The sequence below is a fragment of the Xenopus tropicalis genome, chromosome 1 (assembly GCF_000004195.4).
Source record: "Xenopus tropicalis strain Nigerian chromosome 1, UCB_Xtro_10.0, whole genome shotgun sequence".
NCBI classification, from domain to species: domain Eukaryota; kingdom Metazoa; phylum Chordata; class Amphibia; order Anura; family Pipidae; genus Xenopus; species Xenopus tropicalis.
In genome coordinates this window covers 65,044,035-65,066,372 of record NC_030677.2, presented here as the reverse complement: position 1 = coordinate 65,066,372, position 22,338 = coordinate 65,044,035, and the positions used below count along the sequence as shown (strand labels likewise).

The following is a 22,338-nucleotide window of genomic DNA, read 5'->3' as shown; positions in this document are numbered from 1 at the left end:
AATTGTTTCAGGGGATAACGTTAAATATTTGCTTTAACAGATACAGTGAGCAACTCATATAACATCTGTCTGAAATATTCACCTTTGATTATGTAGTTTCCCAAAATACATTTATGTCCAATATTTATCTTTTGGTAAATATTTTGTTTTTTAATTTAAGAGAAGATAAAATACAGAATCCGACTCGTGGCACTTTATTATCCTTTATTTACATCGGGCTATCTTAATATGCAGCACTTTGCAGATATTGTTCAAACATATATAATATACACACGCACATGCATGTACAGACACAAATGTATGTGCTCTCTAGGGTCACTCCGGGTGTTCTTGTTGAGTTACATTTCCCAACTGAAGGCTTATAGTTTTAAATCAGCAGCAAAGATACACAATGCCCATCCCTGCTACTGAAGAGCTTAAGGGATATGTCAAATTGTCAAAAAAACAGCATAATTCAGTACATATATAGGTTCGGGTCCATTATCCGGGAAACCTGTTATCCAGAAAGCTCTGAATTACGTGAAGGCCATCTTCCATAGACTCCATTTTAATCAAATAATTCTAGTTTTTAAAAATCATTTCTATTTCTGTAATAATAAAACAGTATCTTGTACTTTATCCCAATTAAGCTACAATTTATCCTTATTGGAGGCAAAACAATCCTAATGCGTTTCTTTACTGTTTACATGATTTTTAGTAGGCTTCAGGTATGGTGATCCAAATCACAGGAATGCCCCTTATCCTGAAAACCCCAGCTCCCCAGCATTCTGGATTATAGATCCCATGCCTGTATACCTTATCAAAGGGCATTTGCACACATACTAAAGTTTAAAGCTTGGTGCTGATGTTAAACCCAACCCCTACCCAAAAGAGCTTACAATCTAAAAATTCCTTATTGTCGATTTCCACCAGAAGCAGCACGCATCAGTTGTAATTAAATCAAATATTTCTTGCAATGTATAGTTCCTTTGATCAGAAAGTATAGATTATCATTGTGTCTATACTATTACTTAGAATATGTATATATTTCTCAAATTCTGGTTTGAATAATAAAATATTCCAGGTTTCAAAGCCAATTACAAAGTTGCAGTGTCCAGATAATTCTGTATATAGATTCATTTAAGACAATGATAGAAAGACAGACAGATAGTTGCTGTGAAGAAAGCATTGTGCACACACTAAAATACACTAGCATCACCTGGTGGCAGGTAACGTTCCTGTATTCTCACAGTCAATTCTTTTTTTTATCACATACTGTCAGCACGGTCAGCACATTCAAATGTATTGTAAGACTGCGAATGTATTACAAGACAACTATTTCACTTTAGACTTTTTCCCAACTTTAATTGCATATTTAAAAAGCACTGTGACATTCTAAGGTTCAGTGATGGATACACACTGCTAACTGTGATCAGGCTGTAACAATACAGCTACATTATGGTTTGGGGATGCTTAAATCAATCCATTATGCTTCTTTCAACTTCTGTCCTATTAAGCTGGAGTCTGGATTCATCTTGCGTCAATCATAAATGTATGCTATCTCTCTGACTAGGGTTGAAAATCTTATTTGAAGATATCTGACTCATTTTTAGAGGTTTAAGCTTGGAAGATGGTGGATCGTAAAGTTAAAAAATGTGATCAACTTTCAGTATAAAAATGTTAAATATGACAATAAAATGCATTGAAACAGACCACAGAACGATTGGTCTAATTTACAGGCAGAGTAAACAGAAGTTATTTAACAAACTCCCAAGAAGAACAGAGGACAGGACAGCAGAGAGATAGAATAAGAACCTACATATTCCCATACAGTCAAAATCTTGACTGTAATTTAATAAGTTAGTTAATTACCATTATCCTTTGGCTTCCTGAATCCTGTTATATGAAGAAAGGAGATTAAAGGTCTAGGAAACGTGCTTTGGCAGCTATAGGCATATCAACCAATCAATAAGAGGCTATAGTGCTTCTGTGTACAATATACATGGGTGAAAATATTTCTAGTTTATGCGAAATAGCCCTCTGTATACAAAGCAAATTATCAACCATTAGCAGCTATCTGTATAAAGTGAGTAACATGGAAAATCTATGCAGGCTTGATGCTGCACAAAATGGCTTGTGTGTTCATTCATTTAGTGTTATATTATTGTGTATTTGTGTTATATTATTTATACAAAACCGATATAGTACCTTGGCATTTAATACAGACACTCAATTTCTAACTGTACTGTATATAGAATATATATGAGTTTGCAATTAATGCCATTAGTAGCAATCTTCTTGATGTTTCATAAACCATATGCAAGAAATAGCAGGGTATGATCTAATCCAAGAATACTATTCATTGATTTTATTATAATATACATTAAGACAACAAGCATGCCAACAATTAACCTAATTCATTCACACTCTAGAAATAACTAGCTTTACTAAATCCCAAAGCTTCTTTAAGTAATCCTGTGTTTGTCACTTAAATGATTATGTGGCGTAACTGACCATTCATTGCCTGTCACCGCTCTACTCATTATATTCACGCATTACATGTTGCCACTTTATTTGTGTTTTTGACCCTTTGCACTGTAAATGAAAATGATATGATCTGAAGGAGAACTTCACCAACAGATCATTTTTATCCTAATAAGTAACCTATCTAAAAATATTACTGACATATCAGTAAATACAGACTTTTTACACCTTTTATGTTGAGCCAGCATTTTTGACTACAGTCTAATCCTCTGGTACTTTGTTTATTGCAGGCTCTGACCCTTACCCTTTGCGCATTGGAACCCATTTTTGGTACTTTATCTGGCCCTCTGGGTGATTTAGATTTTTTGTATGTGCTGCTGTAGAAAGCCTGCTGGCCAAAAAGTGCATAGGTGGAGACCAGTATCTGCAGAGGCCTCCAATCTCATTGTAAGGGGTAGAGAACAGTCTAACCCCCTCTCCCCCAAAATCATTTTAAATAATTAATGGCATGAACAACATGCATTATATTGTATACTAAACTAAACTATATAACATTGTATTTAAACAAAAGAATCACCCAAAATACACCAGGTATAATTAATGTATAATCTTTTGAACTTTTTTGCACTATGTAAAATCAATATTTAGTGACCTTTGGAAGACATTCGTTTAGATTTCTGAAATGCTTTATGCCTCATAGCAGGGGTGATATTTTAATTGAGCTATAAATCAGATATACTTGCTGGTAAAGTGCCAGATAATTAAAGAGAGATCTCATATCTTTCTCTTTAAAGGAAGAATTGTCAGAAGAACTAATGTTTAGTATGTTATGGTGAATTCATCTATTCCCTAATTGGACTTTATTACCTGTTTTGCTCTATTCTTAAGTTGTATCTGCTTGAAGTTTTCATGCTGACTTTCTGGCATGCTAACAGATTATGCTTTCTCAATAGTATATGACCATTATAGTAATAAAAATGATGTACAGCCAAGCCTGAGGCTGTAAACAGCAAAGATATTGATAATAACCTGCCAGTCATGTCTTTTCACAATCTCAGTTGCCGAAACACAAGTAGAGGTAATTCAATCCAGTTGTAGAAACTGAGCAAATTCTAAGATTGAACATATCTTTATGGCTAAAGATATTTTATGGCTAAGGTTTGAGGTATGGTTATAGCAGTAAAAGCTAGAATTGGCAAATCAGGTACTTTGCATTTAATACACCGGCATGAGTAAGAATTACCATGATGTCCAAATATATGATCACTCTTGGAGACAAAATTCATTATGCTCCAGTCTTACATGTGCTTATGCTTGTGTAATGAATATTCTAGGGGAAGTAAACCTTTCCTCAACTTCCCCCTTTCTCTCCCTATTACCAAAATAATTTCAGTAATAGGGACCATGTAAAAAAAATGCTAGTGTTTCTTCTATTTATTTATGACAGTCAGATGAGTAGGCCTGCTGCATGACTCTGGAGGATAGTCTCACTTTAAATGTACATATAAACACCACAACATTTTATTAGGGATGCACTGAATCCACTGTATTGGGATTTGGCTGAACCCCGAAATCCTTCAAGAAACATTCTACTAAATACCAAACCGAATCTGGATCCTAATTTTCATATGCAAATTAGATAATGGAAGAGTTAAAAAGAACCATGTGCTGTTCATAGTTAAAAATAACATCTTCCATGTATATGTGACCAAAAGTCACATGATTTTAAGGATTCGGATTTGGTTCACACAGACACATAGATTCAACCAAATCCTGCTGAAAAAGGCAGAATCTTGGTCGAATTCCAAACCCGATCTTGGATTTGGTTCATCTCTACATATTATCCTAATGTTCCATGGTTCTTTCTGGAATTCTTTGCATTTTCAGGGTGTGTCATGGATGCACACAACTTGGCTCCTTTGCATTTGCTATGAATTTAGCACCAGCCCTTGTGGAAATTATGCAGCATGGGTAGGGAAGACAAGTTTCCTGGACAGTTTTCCAGAACACTCTTTCCCGCTTAGAACATGACATCTCTTGTATGACTTGGAACTCTACTTCTAAATGAGATCTAAATTGCACACAAAAATACTTAGCAGTGAAGTTTGAAATAAATAGGAACAGCATTCAGCAAGTTCTTTCCTGTCACTGATTTTGATTTTCAAGACTGTTCCAGGCTAAACTCTCTGGGACATCATTGCCAAAATAAATAAATAAATCCACTGACATGAAAAGAACACCACAAATCTCTGTAAGTGAGAGTATTTCTTTATTGTATTTGGCAGCATTTTTTGCAATTTCTGAAAAAGCGGAAGAAAAACGTACTAAGAAAATACCTGAAATAATTGTCTTTAGCACTGAAACAAAGTGTGCCGCAATATAAAGAAAATAAATCATATTATGAATGTAAACTCCATAATAGACCCTAATGTATGTGGTTGATCATTTTTTATGACAACTTCAATGTGTATACATATTGCCTTGATTTATAAAATGCAGCTGCAAAATTGTATTATGGACTGTAGAGATAGGGTCAAAAACATGAAAAAATATGAAAGAGAGAGAGTAGTTAAAGCTATGCCAACAGTTTAGATGGTGTTTAATGACTTTTGTCAGATTTATTTTTCTTACAAGATGTTGAATGTTCTATGAGTGTGGTGTCTCAAGTTCTTTTTTCATTCTTACTCATTACACTGATACAACCATTTGTTCCTGCTGTCCAGGGAGTTTTTGAGCACTAGTATGAAGCAGTCCAAAAACTGGGTAACTTTGTTTGTTTTAAAATGAATTAGTCCAGTATAGTGTCCTCTGACATCTATTATTTCTGTTTATTGAGATTTTTTTTTTGTATTTTACATTTATCCAACTCACCAAATATTGGTTCTCAACCTTTTCATGGGTGCTGTTCTGTTGTTTCCCTACTGTACATGTAGCATGACTAAAAATAAAGCAGACATTGTAAAGTAAGTTGAAATTATACATCATCTTGGTGGGGCTGTTTGGCAGTTCCATCACTCATTCCTACTTTAACTCCTCTTCAGAATTATTGTACAACAATTATATATTACATAATGGGGACTTGCAAACCTGTGGCCATACTGAGATAGACCATTATTTGAAGACACAGATATTGATTTAGTTGAATGTAAAGGTATCAAAAGCATTACACATAAGTAACATTTTTCTTTTGTTTATTGTAGGATTCAACTCCAAATTATCATACACCATATCTTCTGGAGACAGTATGGGACAATTTCAAGTCAGTAAAGATGGCACCCTAAGTGTGCTTCAACTCCTGGATCGTGAAACCCAATCCTTCTACAGTTTAGTTGTTCAAGTGCATGATATGGCTCCCCCACCTGCACCTAGATATACCAGCTCAGTTGAAGTATCTATAATTCTGTTGGATGTTAATGATAACCCACCAAGCTTTATTTCCCCAAAGCTGACATATGTCCAAGAGAACACACCCACAGACACAGTTGTATTTAGGGCACAAGCTACTGACCCAGACAGTGGTCCAAACTCTTATATCCAGTATTCATTACTTGGTTCCCTGGGTAACAAATTCAGTATTGGCATCATTGATGGGGAAGTGCGTCTCACTGGAGAACTGGATCGAGAAGACATTTCTAATTACACTCTAACAATTATAGCAAAAGACAAAGGGGAACCTTCACTTTCTTCCAGTATGGATATGAATATTATAGTGCTTGATATCAATGATAACAGCCCACACTTTTCACAGAGACACTTTAAAGTAGAGATCAGTGAAAGCACCTTAACTGGTACAGACCTTATTCAGCTCATTGCTTCAGATGCAGATGAAGGCATAAATGGAATGGTTCGCTATGCTATTATTGATGGTAATCCAAGCAATGAATTTAGGATCGATTCAGTAACAGGTGTCCTCTCAATTGCCAGACCATTGGATCGAGAGAGAAAGTCTTCTTATACTCTTAAAATTCAAGCATCGGACCGGGGAAGCAGCCCTCGTAGCGACACAGCAACTGTCAGCATACTTTTAAGTGATATCAATGATGTTGTCCCTAAATTTGAGCTATCACCCTATACTGTTAGTGTTCCTGAAAACCTGGAGACTCTTCCAAAGATTATCCTTCAGGTAAGTTTCAGATATAGTATGATCAAATATATTTTTTTTTTAAATAGTAACCATTTAAACAAATAGATAAAGCCTGGCTGCAAGAAGGCTGCTGCCCCAGTTTCCCAAAAAAACATTTTAAATCCAAGATTTTCAGGCTATGGTCCTCCAGATGTTATTGAACCAAAAAACAGCTGGTCATAGTTTGGACATACTTGGCATATATTACACTGATAATAAAATGTCATAATGTCTTCACCAGAGATTACAGCTTAAGGAAGTCTGTCATAAGAGGCTGGAAGCCAGGGCAAATGGTACTTCTAGACCACCCTAATATCAGCCCTACTGCAGGTAGAACAATTCTAAACACGTTTAGTAAACATGTTTGGCAGTCAAAACATATAGGGGCCTATTTATTAAGCTGTGTAAAATGAAATTTGCAGAAAAAAGGGTGTAAATAGTTGTGTAAAATAAATGAAGAAGTTCATCGTCCGAACGCCAGATTTTATTTAATCTTAACGTAAGTTCTAATGGAAGAAAAACTTGTTGGAAAAAAAATGTTGACGTTTTTTCGCTGTTTTTTTACACGTGTGGTGAATTTTGTCGCTGTTTTTTACACAGCATAATAAATCTGCCCCTTAGAGTAAAACAGTTTATATCAAAAAACAAAAGTGGGGGCACCTTCATTGACTAACTAAGCAAGCTTTTAGACCATTTCATTTCCTTTATCAAGGCTAATAGTACAAAGCAGGTGGAACAATGAAAGCAAAAAAGTGACTAGTTGTTATTAGTTACCTGTTTATTATTATTATTATTATTATTATTACATTCTTTCCTGTGTTTCATATTTTTCCTGCTTTAGGTTGTAGCAAGAGATGATGATCAAGGACTTAACAGCAGATTAACATACTCCTTGGCTTCTGGCAATGAAGATGGAGCATTCACATTGTCATCTAGTGGACAGCTAAGCCTTATAAAAAGTTTGGATCGGGAAGTAAAGGAGTGGTACAGCTTACTAATCACAGCTACAGATGCAGGTAATTTTACATACATATTACTTCTGTTGAGTTAGCCTTAAGGTCTGTATCTGGCTTGAATTTGACTACATACGGAATAGATCAATCTGAGATATGTTTTAGTCATATTAAAACTTATATGTGGAAATGAACCCAGTAAGGTCAAGTACTGTCAGTGTGAGGGATTAGTACATAAGATAAAAATGAAGCCCTAATTAAACTAATTTAATTATCTTTAATTATCTGGACAGTATCCTAGTACCGTATCCTAGAAGAATTTTAATTAGTGGGACTTATTATATGTGCTATATATCATAAAATGGCATTACTTGGCCTAACTGGGTTTCACTCCCACACATTTTTAGTGGGATAGGAACATAGCTGAGACTGGTCTATTGCAGTTAGTTAAGCAGCTTTACTGTCTGTGTTGGTTGTTTTTTTTCTTATATAAAGAACATGTCAGGCATCATCACTTTTTAGTGAAACTACAGTGAAACTACTGCTGTTACTTTTTGCAGGATTTAGATTGGGCATTTCAGTTTCCAGTTACTTTAAAGCATTTGACAAATGATATTGACTTTTTAATAGTTTGGTATTTGATCAAATGATGGAGGATTCAGTATTTGGGCAAATCCAAAAATAATTGATTCTGCCATCCCTACTAGTTACTATTTCCACTTTTAAGTTGTTGGATATATTTGCATGCACTGTAGTGATGTGTTCTTTTAACTTAGTAGAGATTTTACCTCTTCTTGGACTGCCAGTTGGATATATTACATATATCAGTAAGCTTGTCCAAGCAATCACCTTATGTGTTAATGAAGTCTATAACTGGGATGCCAAGAGGCTACTTGATTAAACCTACTATTGACATAATCCATAACATTTTGATTCAATTCTGCAACAATATATAATTCTGAATACCAGTATGCATAATATATATATTATATAAAGTGATTTTGGTTATGAGTCCTGGGATAAGGGGTGCACTGCACAATAACACACATTTTCTATTTTCTTTACCCTTTTTCTTCTCTTGTTTTAAAGGTTACAAAGAACACTAAACATTTTAGCAATATTCAGGTAGCAGTATCTGAAGAGAAAAAGGTTAGCTACATGTTTTTAGATGTATCTGTAGCACTACTTTGCTTCATTCCAACTAAGCTATGAAAGTTAATGATGGAAAATCTTCATATTTTTATAACATTTATTTATTGCCAATATTTTTGCAAAGAAATGTGGTAATCATTTAAACTCCCTCTGAGAGCGTGTTTCTTTAAACAACTGCCTTTTATTAGGTTGTGTTTGTGATTTCAGTTACTCTGACATTGTTAACCATGAATGGGAAGTTTGGGCTATGCAGCAGAATTAGAAATGCTTAATATTCATTGACATGGATGCACACCCTTATGTAGTAAGGTTCTAGCAATTGGAGTTTAGCAAATAGATGGAAAGTTAGATGATGTTTATTTTTGTACTGAAATCTCTATATGTTCATTACTTATCAAAAGCAGTTGCTTAAAATTGACTTTATTGGAAATGGTCTTTCAGTAGTTCAGAGCTTTTTTAATAAAAGATAAAACATCCAGGATTGCTTTGCATCAGTGAGGCTTAAATCTGGGTCAGGGGTAAGTTTAAAGAATGAATAGTGGTCCAATATTTGGTCATGGTCACCATTATTATCACAGTGTTACCAACAACCTTATAGCAGCGGTTTTTCTTCTATGATTCCAGGAATATCTTGGACAGTAAATATGTTTGTCCCCTGATTTCACCCAAACTGGCTGGACTGGAATATAGATTGTAAATATGCATATAGACTATAAAAATGTTCCTAAATCACACTGTATAAGCTTCAGCATAGACTCATCCACTGTTTGTAAATTTTGTGGCATAAGCCTGGGCCTCAGGCTAAACATTTGTTAACTATATCTAACTAGTTATTGCTCAACTGTTCAACTGTGTTTTGCAGCACCCCAGCCATGTTCTTTTTCACAAATAACTGCGGAACATAAAAAAGTTTCAGTCTTCTCCTTTGAGCTTACTTCCCCGTCTTCAAAGTTTTGAGAAAAGCAACAGGAGTGTTTAGGTCCAAGCTAGGCAACCTCTTGGATCTGGATGAATGCTGTTTATACCTGTTTTTAGGAGCTTTATACAGTTAAAAGCTTAATAATGTGTGCACAATCCTATGTGGAATTTATTTTACCCTTCTCCATCTGGTAGACACTAGGAAAGACAGGTAAGCATTAGACTCTGGCCACCTGACAGCAATGCATACTGTAAAGCTTTGTGCATAAGTGTCTTAAACAATGTTTTTTTTGTGGAAATGCTCAAATTTCAGTCTTCAACATCATTTATTTATTGGTTATATGGATATCGAACCACACATCTGGAAACCTGCTAAAAGTCACGGTCTACTGTGTAAGATGTGGATTTAAGTCCAAAGACATAATTTAAAGAACACAGCTGCATTCAGACCATAAATACCATTCGTTAGTAGCAACAAGCTTAATGTTCTTTTGTTAATGCAATAATAACTATATATAAGGTGCCAATTAAGCTAGTATGCAGTTAAATGATAAAATACCTGGCTTATTAATAAAATGTATGAACAATCATATACGAGGCTTGATGCTTTGGTCACTTGTCCTGCAGTCATGGTTTAAAGTTGATCTACAAGCCCATGTGATCTGCTCACTTACACAGTTCTTCCTTGTTTATGTCCATGTACCATACTTATTCCTGGCCTATTTATATTCCATTACAGTTTTTTTCTCTCTTCTCTTCTCACTCTGTTAGACTTCTATTAACGTTTACTTTAAGACATTACTTCCCATCTGAGGGGGCTTCACTTAATCTGCTTTTAATTACTTTTTTGCTTTCTTTAAAGTTTCAATCCTGTTTCTGCTCCACTATCCATATTAGTCGGTTCTTGAGCATGTGTAGCCATCAGCTTAGTCCATTTTCTGGAGGTTTCTTTCTGCATTACCCCCACCCAAAAATTCTCTGGCCAGTCAGAGTCTAACAATTACTTTTAAATGGTAGTTGGCTGTGTTTTATAATTCTTTTATCAATTATTATTAAGATGTTACTGTAAACTAATCAACTCTGCAGGCTTTTGTGGCTATTTGTAACTTTGAGTTTATTGTCATTTGAGAATATAACTAGAGAGAGGCCAGGTATAAGTGGTGTTTTAGTAATCAATTGCTTTCATCTCAGTCATACAAATGAGCATTCAAAAGCGTCAGACTGACCCCGGCAGCCCAGATCCAATCCCTGCAGATGCTCTACTGATACACTGGGGGTCAGACTGGCATTGTGGGCCCCTGGGGGGGTTGTGTGTGAAGGCAGCGGTGGCCATCATTGGGGGAGGCAGAAGCCCCAGTGGGCCCTGCACCCCCCAGTCCGATCCTGGTGTTCAATGACATGAGCACAAACATTTTGAATAGGAAAATTATAGTAATAGTTGAGAGGAACCCTGGTGCTACCGCCACCTCAGGACCAGGTGGTAGCTTCAGGGTTCCCTCAGCATCAGTAGGTGCAGTGCACTTGTGTGCATACAAAATGCATGCAAAATTGCGTTCATTTTTTAAGCATTGGCTGTAACTGTGCCAGACACAGCTTCCCTTTGTGATCTTAACAATGCTGGAATTCTGGGGAAAATGCTGCATAATGGGAAAAAGCATTGAATGTGTGCTTAATTGACGCAGCTGTCTCCCACAAGTAGTGTATACATAGCTATGAAACAGGAAAAATCTCTACTAGAAAAGGTTTTTTTTTTTTTAACCTTGCCTTTCTTTATCTAGTTGCTGCAACGTATTAAAAGTACCAAATATCGCTCTAAATTCTGAAAAAAAAAATGTAAAAATGCTTTTGTTGTCCTTTTAACTTATCGTACTGAATGTGTTTTGTCTGCCCTGTTTGACACCTAAGGGAATGGCATGCTCTTAGGGAGCGATTCCAGGTCTTTTGTTGCCTGCCCTAAAAGCTATTAAACATATTTCTGTTGCTTTTAATTATCATTTGCAGTTGTGTGAGACACTGAAATCGCCAAGTATCCCCCTTTGTTATAAAAGAAAAGGAAACTGTGTGATTTTTGGGTTTTGATAGTGACATTAACAAGTTAAAAAAGGAGAAGGAAACTGGAGAAGGAAAAATAATTGAGTGAAATAGAAAAGTGATCTAATGAAGTCTGAAAGAAAGGCAAGAAGGCAAGCACAATATGACAAGTAAATTACAATGGTGATGGTTGACATGTTTCACCTTTAATTCTCAAACAGTTACCTTGGTTATTTGTGTTTGCAAAGGTTAAGCCAAGTGATCAGTGACCTTAAAGGGGTTGTTCACCTTTGTGTTAACTTTTAGTATGATCTAGAGATTAATATTTTGAGACAATTTGCAACTGGTCTTCATTTTTTGTTGTTTCTATTTTTTTTTCGTTATTTCACTTTATGTTCAGCAGCTCTTCAGTTTGGAGCTTCAGCAGCTATCTGGTTGCTAGGTTCCAAATTACCTTAGCAACCCAGGAATGGTTTAAATGAGAGGCTGATATATGAATAGGGGAGGGCCTGAATAGAAAAAGAAGTTATAAAAAGTAACAATAACATTAAAACCGTAGCTTCACAAAGCAATAGGTTTTAGGCTGTGGAGATCAGTGGCAAAGAGTTAGAAGAAAAAGGCAAATAGTTCCAAAACTATAAAAAATAAATAAGGAAAATTTGAAACGTTGCTTAGAATTAGCCATTCTATAACATACTAAAAGGCGACCCACCCCTTTTGTCATAACAAAGGTCAGTCAAGTCAAGTATTTATATTCTACTTATTCCGTATTTTGATATAATATTGTGCTTCTTGCATTGGCATTACATCAAACGCAATATGATGTAGGTAGTCAAATGCATTATGTTTAAATCATAATGGTTTTTAGGAGTTGTATACTATCAGTAGCAGTAGGGCTGCACGTTGGGCACCCCTGACTAGGTATTCCTACATAGGTACTTCATCCCCAGGCTGTCATTCTAATAATTTGAAAAGTGTAGTATTCATCTTTCAGAAGGAGCACATTGTAAATGCATTTACAGAAGGAAAAACATCTTTAGAGCAATTTTTTTTCCCTGTGGCTGAAATACTATATTGTTTATATTGCTACTTTGGGTTAAATTATAGGACATTTAAGCTGAGCACTTTAAAACAAACATGCTCAATGTAAAGCATCAAATATTTTCCTCAGTGAAACTTGCCAGTTTTAAATGAAATTTAGTATCCTCCCGTGTTAAGTCTGAAACATCTGGGGATAATTTAATTGATGTCGGATGATCTCAAGAAAGTGGTAACCTCAATTCCAGTCTCAAACCAAATGAATTGGAAATGTTAAGTAAGGACACCAATAAAAACATTTGTAGAAATGAGCTTGTATTCTTTATCAAGTCTCTGCAAATGCTGTGAACTACAGCCAATCGATGGCTAGAGAATAATATGGCCATCCCCTGTGAATACCCCGTGTCAGGATTCAGGGAAACTTTGAAAAATACCATGCATTTTTCATTTGTATCCTGTATTAAAGTGCTCATTGGCCACTCTACTAGAGAGGTGTGAGTTTAATAGCATTGGTCCCTTTAGAAGCTTCCATTACCTTATTGTTTTTTTATTTAGTTTTAAGAATTCTGTCTACAAATGTGCATAAAACATAATAATTTTCAGCAATAACTGGCTGGAGATCAGTGAAATAAAGGTGTTCTGGTTAAGGTGTGAAAAGAAGAAGGGAAAGCAAAACATGCTTCATACTCTGATTCCCATAAGAAGGAGAACTTTACCTCAGGCCCAAGGTCCAGATCCAACATTATTTGCCTCCCTTGAACTAATTTCATCAGTTTGACTTTGGGCTTAACGTGGGCCTTTTAGCGTTGTTTTATATGAAAAAATAAACCCCCATTTTTAATAAAAGGAACTAAATTTGAATTTTTCAAGTTTGCGAGTTCTAAAAACTTGAGTTTGAGAATATGGCTTGACTTTGCTTATGACAACTCCCACTGACTTCTATAGAAACTCACAAGCTTTCACATGGCAAATTTTTACATTTGAGTTTTGGGGATTTTTGCATTTAATAAATACCAGGCATTCAGGTTTTTGAACCATAACTTGAATTAGAGTTTTCTAAGCTCAAAAAAACTAAAATTGAGAAAAAAAACTAACTAATAAATCACCCCCCTTAGTGTCTTTTATTGCATAACCCCAAAAGTCTGTAATAATTAGGGATGCATCAAATCCACTATTTTAGGATTCGACTGAACCATGTTTATGTGACAAAAAGTTACATGATTTTAAGGAGTTAGCATTGGTTCTGCCATGGATTCATGAATTCACCCGAATCATTCTGAAAAAAGACGAATTTTTTACATAACATTTAAATTTTATCACTCAAAAACTGGGTGTAACAAAGGTCAGCAAAGTTTTGGTCAGCAAATCTCTGGAAATCCTTTGTGAATAGAATGGAAGGATCCAAAATAATAAATAAAAGTAAATGAATTGAAAATAAAACATATGTGGGGAATGTAAAAGGATTACCAAAAATAGACAAAATGTAATTTGTATTTATTCTTCTACTCCTTACTGAAAAGAGGAGGAGGCAATAATGCGTAAGTCCATTTCTGGGGATATGGTCCAGGCACTTAGCTATAACAAGTGAAGGTTAACAAATGAATAGGAATGTGGGCTGCTTAGAGGCCCAGACGTGCAAATGATTTTCTCAGGAAGCTGAATACAAAGGTGCTATGAGAGCTGCACAGCTGCCATAAAAAGGAACATCTGGGAAAAATTCTAGAGGTGTCACAGGTTTAGTGAGAAAGGCTATGAGGTTTCTAGGGGTACCACATGTTTAGCGACAGGCTATCGGGGGATGTCACAGGTTTAGAGAGAAAAGGATATGAGGTTTCTAGGGGTGCCACAGGTTTAGTGAGAGAAGGCTATGAGGTTAATGTAACATTAATAGGAATTAACAACCAATAAATCTTATTTTCACTTAATGTATCCTTGGAGCTGAGTGTCATATTTCTTTTCTTTTGGATGAAGGCTCAGTCCTGTAGTCATCTTGTCTTATTTGTATTTAACAAATATTTGGAAACAAAATATAGAGTTGCTGTTCTCTTTTTCTCTGTTAAACGTAATTGCTGCCTAGAAAGTGCTTATGTTATGGAACGTCATGGTTTGAATGAGTTTCTTCCCTTTAAAAGCTGCATGAGTTCTGGCTGTAGCATATGTTGAAAAGCCACCGTCTGCTGTCTGCAGATTTAATCAGAGATTATTATTTTTTGTGTGTGTAAACTATTCCTGTCCAGTGGGACAAGGAGTTATATGAAGAAGAGACTTCAAGATTACAAAGATCATTTAATATATATATATATATTTATTTTATAATTAATCAATAAATTTGGGATTGAGAAAAAGTGCTATGCATAAGGCAGGGCCAGAACTAGGGGAAAGCAGAAGAAGAACAGCTGCCTGTGGCACAACAGTGGTAGTGGGGCAGCAAAATTAAGGGGAAAAAATAGTGCTATATATGTGAGCAATCAGAGGGGAGTCTGGGATTTGCAAGAGGATAGAGAGGTGTTGTGGTGAGCAGGCAGCAGGCAACTGAGCGGGGAGGGAGAGGGAAGGGGAGGGAGAGGGAAGGGGTGCAACTTGCCTTGACCACCAGAATCTCTGATATCAGATTTTCCAAAACTTAAACATTCACAGATTTTAGGTGGTGAGATTTATATTTTCGGAAAAAATAGATTGTGTAATTTAAAAAATGATCTTAAAAAAAAAAAAAAAAAGCAAGCAATCGATACCAGAATATAATATTAGGCTGCATGGCTGCAATATCAATGTGTCATTCCATTCAGTATCTTTATATTGCTTTGTCTCCTCCACTGTGAGTACATTTGATGGAAACAATATAATAAAGCTTCCTGGGCTTGAGAATTCAATTTAGTAGCAGCAGCCATGATCAGCAAGCACTAGGGCCCACGTGTAACAAGAAATATTGATGTAGAAACTGGTAGAATGGAGTGGATTCTTTTCTGTGCTTAAATACAGTATTGCCTCTGAATTATAGGCTTAGTAAGGCATCATAGGCATTTGCAGTATTATGTTTTAGTCGTATTAGTTTCCATAAAACAAGATGTGCTTGTGAAAAGAAAAATACCATGTAACTACTGACTGATTTCCAGATTGATGTCACCTGATTAATCCCGTAAAGTGCTTAGATCTGCTTATGTTGTTAAGTAACTAAAGAGACATGCTGCTAATTATAAGAGAAGAGGCATCAGTATGTTAATGAGCTTAATGTTTCCTTTATATGTCCACGTGCAAAGCAGACTGCATTATACCCTGTGGCAGGGTGGTGTCTTAGTGCTTAGTGTTGCTGTTTTGCAGTGCTGGGTTCCTTTTCCTAAAAAATTGATATAAAGTGATATAAAGCATCTGAATAGGTATATATGTACATTTATTTTTGCGGTGCAGAGGTTTCAGGCTCCTATATCGTCTAAGTTTATTGTTTTTTCGTGTTGGGCACAGATATAACATTATTCTCTGTCTATGACCTACATAGCTATGTCTGTGAACTGTGTCTTAAGGATAACTGGCTTCCATCCACAAAGCACCGGATTGCCTCATTGGTACTCAGACTTGCCATCTGCGGAGCAAACCATTCTCTTTTCAACCTGTGTTAGGATTTAAATATGTTCTTTTTCTTTTCAGAAATGTGTTTTTACACCTGTAAAAACAACCCATTTACATCAGTTAAACTGCAAACCTTCATCATTCACTTGATTTAATGATAGCTAATGGGACATTTATTTTTGTTCTGCTTAAAAGTATGCATATTTATGTTTAATGGTAAGACAGTAACGTCTGATAGCAATTGTACACGGACCATGTAATTTCAAGAACAAAAGCTTTCTTCGTCATCCTAGCGAGAGGATTGTCAGGGGATGCTATAGGAAAGACTTTCTGGTGGTCCACTGGTAAATGATTAAAAACCCAGGCCTCAGGAGTAACTGCTATTGCAGTGAAATTCAGAATTCTGGGAACAGAGCCTGACCAAGAAAAATAGAATCTCTTACCACAAGTATGATCTTGGTATTAAGCACAGACTCCCTAGTAAAGTAGTTACCAAAGCTGTGCTTTTCTATGGGCCATGACTTCACTAACAAATTATTCTTCTGCCTCAGCCTCCCACCACACATATAAGAATAGGATATGTTTTTGTTCCAAATTTGAATTTGCAATAAAGAGTACAAATCAGCGATCTGACATTCTGCACAAAATCAGAGGTATAGATTGCACTTTGTATTTCTTAGCTGAAACGTGAAACACCTAGGTTCTTGGACTCCTGACTGGACTATATGATGTCATGAATGTATGATTGGGGGGGACATCAAGAAGAGCTTGCTATACTGCCTATAAATCCCATTGCCTTGCATCTCCTGTTTAAAATTCACATACAGTATATGGTATTTCAATGATCTTTCAGCAATTCCCTTTGTTAGTAATGTATAGTTTGCACCCATCTTATGCAGCTGAATTAAGAACCCACAATAAAAAGTTAGTCACTCACTATGATATTGGAGGGGATTAGACAGGCACACTTCAGTGGCTGGATTATGGTACAGATTGGCCTCACACAACAGACCAGATTTGACTGATCAGACTAAAGCTGGCCATACACGCACCAATAATATCGTACGAAACCTCGTTTCGTACGATATTCGGTGCGTGTATGGCATGTCGGCGAGTTGACCGATATCGCAGGAAGCTCTCGCAGGATCGACTTGCCGATCGGCCAGGTTAGAAAATTTTGATCAGGCGCCATAGAAGGCGCCTGACCAAAATCTGCTGTCAGGGCTGAATCGGCAGAAGGAGGTAGAAATCCTATTGTTTCTACCTCCATATCTGCTGTTTCAGCCCTGAACGGTGTGTGGCGTTTCGTGCGACCATCCACCTTTACTGCTTCACAGAATTGTGGTCTTTGTATTTCCTGGTGAAAAACATACAGTTAGGTCATTGGTAGACTCAGATTTACTTCTTGGCCAATAAGCTGCAATACAAGAGCACTAGTGTTTCATGAATAAAATCAGTAAGCGGGGGACCTCCACACCAACTGAGCATCATTCATAGTTACATAATTCATTTGAGTTTATAAAAAGACAGCTGTCCTTTAAGTTTAATCTATCCACATGATATTTAATATGTATAAAAATAAACAAATATAAATGTACATATTTATATCAGTTTTAAAATTTTAATATCAGCCCAGGGTATACCATCTACTGCTATGCTTACCTGAAGACTAGGGGGCCTATGGCAGCTCTTTTACAGCAATGTTCATTGAGCATTTGTATGACACAGATTCAGTCTAATTCTGCACATCTGTTCAGCATTACATTGGGTACAGCCTGTTTACATAGTCATATATGAAGTCATACATGATAGTAGCCCAATAGGCCTTAGGAATGTAGGTGTCCGCCTGCTTGCCTGTCCTTTTTTTATTTTGCATTTTTAAACCCAAAGCAAGCATACAACAGAAAAGTTGGAAATAATACATGCATTGTTTGTAGCAATTAAAGTTGTTTCATTAATATTGTTTCCTGAGCAGGCAGCAGAGGAACAAATGTCCATATGGGCTCATTCATACCTTAGTTTACAGACCATGTACACTCTATACCAGGAACATTACACAGAATTCACAATGTGCAGTTTAATCTACCATGTCTGGTTTTCCAGCCTCCTTTAACTGTTGACATACCTTACCAATAAGATTAACATCAAGGTTGAACAGGTAGTTAAAGGAACAGTAACACCAAAAAATGAAAGTGTATAAAAGTAACTAAAATATAATGTGCTGCTGCCCTGCACTGGTAAAAGTTGTGTGTTTACTTCAGAAAATCTACTATAATTTATATAAATAAGCTGCTATGTAGCCATGGAGGCAGCCATTCAAAGGAGAAAAGGCACAGGCACATAGCAGATAACAGATAAAACACTATTGTATTCTACAGAACTTATCTGTTATCTGCTATGTGCCTGTGCCTTTTCTCCAGCTTGAATGACTGCCCCTGTGGCTACACAGCAGCTTATTATATAAATTATAGTAGTGTTACTGTAGCAAACACACCAGTTTTACCAGTGCAGGGCAACAGTGCATTATATTTTTATTACTTTAAAGCTCTTTAATTTTTTGGTGTTCCTTTAAGTCTATACAGACAGAAGGTACGAGTACGCACAGACTGGGCCAGGCAGGCAGGTAGGTTCAGCAACAGCTTGGTCAAAAATATGCCCGATCAGAGTCACTGAGCTCTAATACCCCACAGCACAGTGCAAAAGCAGTTGAACACATTGAGCCAATCATTAAATTATTTGATAAATATTTCAAATTGTTCCTGAATGTCAGGAAAGTTTTAAGGACTGGGGAAAAATGCCAAATTGTTAAAAATTCTTTTGGATTCTCCAAATCAATATTTAGCAAAACTGCCCCTTTATGTTCTCAGGACTGTATAGTTACTTAGTTAATTTGGGTTGAAAAAAGACCAAAAGTCCATCAAGTTCAACCCCTCCAAATGAACCCCAGTGCACATATATATACACACTTACTGACATATATATACAAACATATATAAACTTTATATACCATTACCTATTAATGAATAGGTGAGATCGACTTGTATGTATGCTATCAGAGCATTAGAATATTTAAATCTAAAATATTATTAGATGTGCAGAAAAAAATGTGCAAATTGAAATATTCCAATTGTTTTATTTTGCAGTGCTTATTTAGTTAACACATCATACACATTATATAAACCAGCAGTACACGTTGCTGCCGTAGGAATGCATAAATAGTCTAGATTGTAAGCTCTCACGGGCATTGCCGCTAAACATTTGTTTTTGTTTGATGCTCTGTTTGTTCTTTTGGTTGCTTTATATTTTGTATGCTAGGAAAACTCTGGACATTTTAAAATAAACTAAAATAATAATATGCAGATGTTTTTATATGGGAAGTTGCCATATGTGGGCAGCCCACCCTCCTCCTTTTTTCTGCTGGTTGTTGCACACAGCATTTCAAGGGTGTAAGTAGCACCAATATGTCATGTGCCATTTTGCCATTGAAATGACCAAGAAATTGACTTATTGTAAGGCAGAACCCCTATAGTGGGTGCCCTAGGGCTCACAGGCTCAAAGCTGTGTTGTTGGAGGGCTGTTGCAGAAAATATTTATTGTATTAGATCCACAGTGTGGGCACATACAGAGAAATTGTGCAAGCTGCCTCCTTCTCTATCTGATACTGGTATTCCACTGATGTTTCTCCAACATTCCTAACGCATTGAATACTCCTTGTGACAACAGCAGACTAAGTGGCCAAATAGCGTGTTGAGCTGTAAGCACACTGCAAACATTCCCATGGATCTGTAACCTTTAAAAGTACCAAATCATTTAACGTGGTCATGCAGATGACCCTAGGGTTGGCTCTCCTGGGTGGGATGTCATGCACTGGTCAGGCAAAGGTGAGAGGAGTTCCCTGGAGGAAAATGAGATTTGTATGCTGTTAGAAATGATGCATTGCGTGCCTTCTACAAGCCAAAACATTGTATAGTTGTCACAATGACAAACATTCTGTAGCTACTGTGAGTTCATCAGTATGAATGAATACCTGAATAAATAGAACACTCAAAATAGTTTACACAAATGTAGTTGCTGATACTTACATATATTCTTTATATATTAGACTTATTCTTAGGGTGCAATCCAAAAACGAAATCTGGGTGCCAGAGTACGGTTCATAATCAGGCTCATTGTAGTTTAATGATCTCAAAAGTGTGCAGTTTGTCTTCTGTCCAAGGGCTCAGTGGGGGCCTGAAAATTGGTGTTGCCCCTGTTGTAAGATATAAGTACGATAACAGGTCCCATACATGTATATTAGAAGTCAACTGTGAAGTTCCATGACCTGTGTTGTTATACTGTATGTGCATCCTGATGAAGGAACACACAATGTAGTTTTTTTACTAAATAAACACAGGGGGGATCCCTGCATTACATGGTCCTGTTGTGCCTATTAATTCTGGTGATGTATTGGAATTTGTGCAGTGCCGACCCCCCCCCCCCCAGACTGACCATCATACTACACTGAAGTAGGAGCCTGGGTGTACATATCTGCATAATCACTGTACATATACATGCATAAGACCTATGCGCACCTAACCTTGGGGCATATTTATTATGCTGTGTAAAAAACGGCGAGAAAATTCGCCACACATCGCCAGGCTTCGCCGTGTAAAAATGGTGTAAAAATGGCGTAATTGTTTTATGCGTTTTTTCTACCACCGGAACTTATGGAAAATAACGGCGTAATATCCGGCGTTCAGATGGCGATCTTTTCCATTTATTTTACACAGCTTTTTACTCCGTTTTTTCGGCGAATTAGTTTTACACAGCATAATAAATATGCCCCCTTATGTACAGATGTGGGGATCTATAGTTTGGCACTCCCTGTCCTTTTTATATAACCCTATTGTTGGATAAGGGTAACCTGAACAGATGTTTATATTAAAGTGGGCTATCATAAAGGACAGGGAGGTTTGCAAGGACATAATATTGCACTGTTAACAGGTGTCAGTAAACCCCAACACAGTGTATTAAATATAGATTTGGGGCTGCAATTAGCTTTACACAGATACTGCATCTCCTGGTATAGAAAATACAAGTGAATAGCTGCAATTTCATGCATAGGCAGCAGAATATGAATAATCACAGTGTTGAAAAGATATGGCAGCATATAAAGTAATTAAATGTTGTTTACAAAATTCACATCATTAACCAATTTAAAGTTGGTCTTGTCAGTAAAACAAAGTTCAGAGGAAACATGGTATAGACTTGAATGAAATTGGTAGTGAAAAAAGAAAGTGTTATCACTTCCACAAACCATCAGCTTCCCCAATTCTGTTCTCTTTAATTATACATGCAATTACAGGTTTTGTACCCCCTTGAAGTTTATTGCTGCTGACAAATGGGAAATTGGAAATTAATATTTTATATTTAATGTAATCAGCACATTACGTATGAAATCAAGAAGACTGTCTCATTTCTGCAGTAAAGGGATCTTGACTATACTCCAAAGAAAATAGGAATGAAATTAACCAGATTGATAGAATTATCAATCAAAAATGCTTTTTAGTAGCTAATTTTCTGTACATAATGCCACTGCTGGAATTATGAATGTATGTATTACTATATTGGGTATTTGTACATCTGATTAACTTATAAACATTTTCCAGTTACTTTTTTCTCTGAAGCACATTTACAACTATATTCAGGGGCTTATTTATATATCACAAACATTTATATTTATATATCAGCACTTGTGCTTAGGACGGCAGCTTTAGTGGGAGGCCCTTGGGTGCCTATATAAAATATTTTTTAAAAAACAAAACACCTCCCCAGATGAAACATATGGAAATCTGGTGGCAGAGCTTGGGTGGGGAAGCACATGTGGAAATGACATCACTTCTGGCGGAAGTGTGGGGCACATTTAGGTCTGGTTTCTAGTGTAGCACCATATCTCCTGTATATAGGGTACATCCGTGACTACATTTGCAGTTGCGGCCTCACAAAAATACATTTAAATTACAAAAAAGCTCCTTGCACTTCAGTATAGTTACACTTACACCAGTGTGTCAGTCCCACCTCCTGTTTTAGGGGAAACCTGGCACTACCACCAACTTC

At 36.4% G+C, this 22,338-nt stretch overlaps 1 protein-coding gene and 1 long non-coding RNA gene across 2 annotated transcripts in view; one reads left to right on the top strand and one right to left on the bottom strand.

Moving 5' to 3' along the window:
• fat4 (FAT atypical cadherin 4) overlaps positions 1 to 22,338 on the top strand; it is a 163,276-nt gene that overhangs the window by 109,949 nt on the left and 30,989 nt on the right. The window contains exons 5-6 of the mRNA XM_004911117.4: positions 5,664 to 6,586; positions 7,428 to 7,602. Coding sequence (XP_004911174.2) covers positions 5,664 to 6,586; positions 7,428 to 7,602 — 1,098 coding nt within the window. The remainder of the gene's footprint in view (positions 1 to 5,663; positions 6,587 to 7,427; positions 7,603 to 22,338) is intronic.
• Positions 19,360 to 20,485, bottom strand: LOC116410922. The gene is made up of 2 exons (XR_004222756.1): positions 20,325 to 20,485; positions 19,360 to 20,137 (listed from the first exon to the last, which is right to left on the bottom strand). It is a non-coding gene; the product is annotated as an uncharacterized LOC116410922 (long non-coding RNA).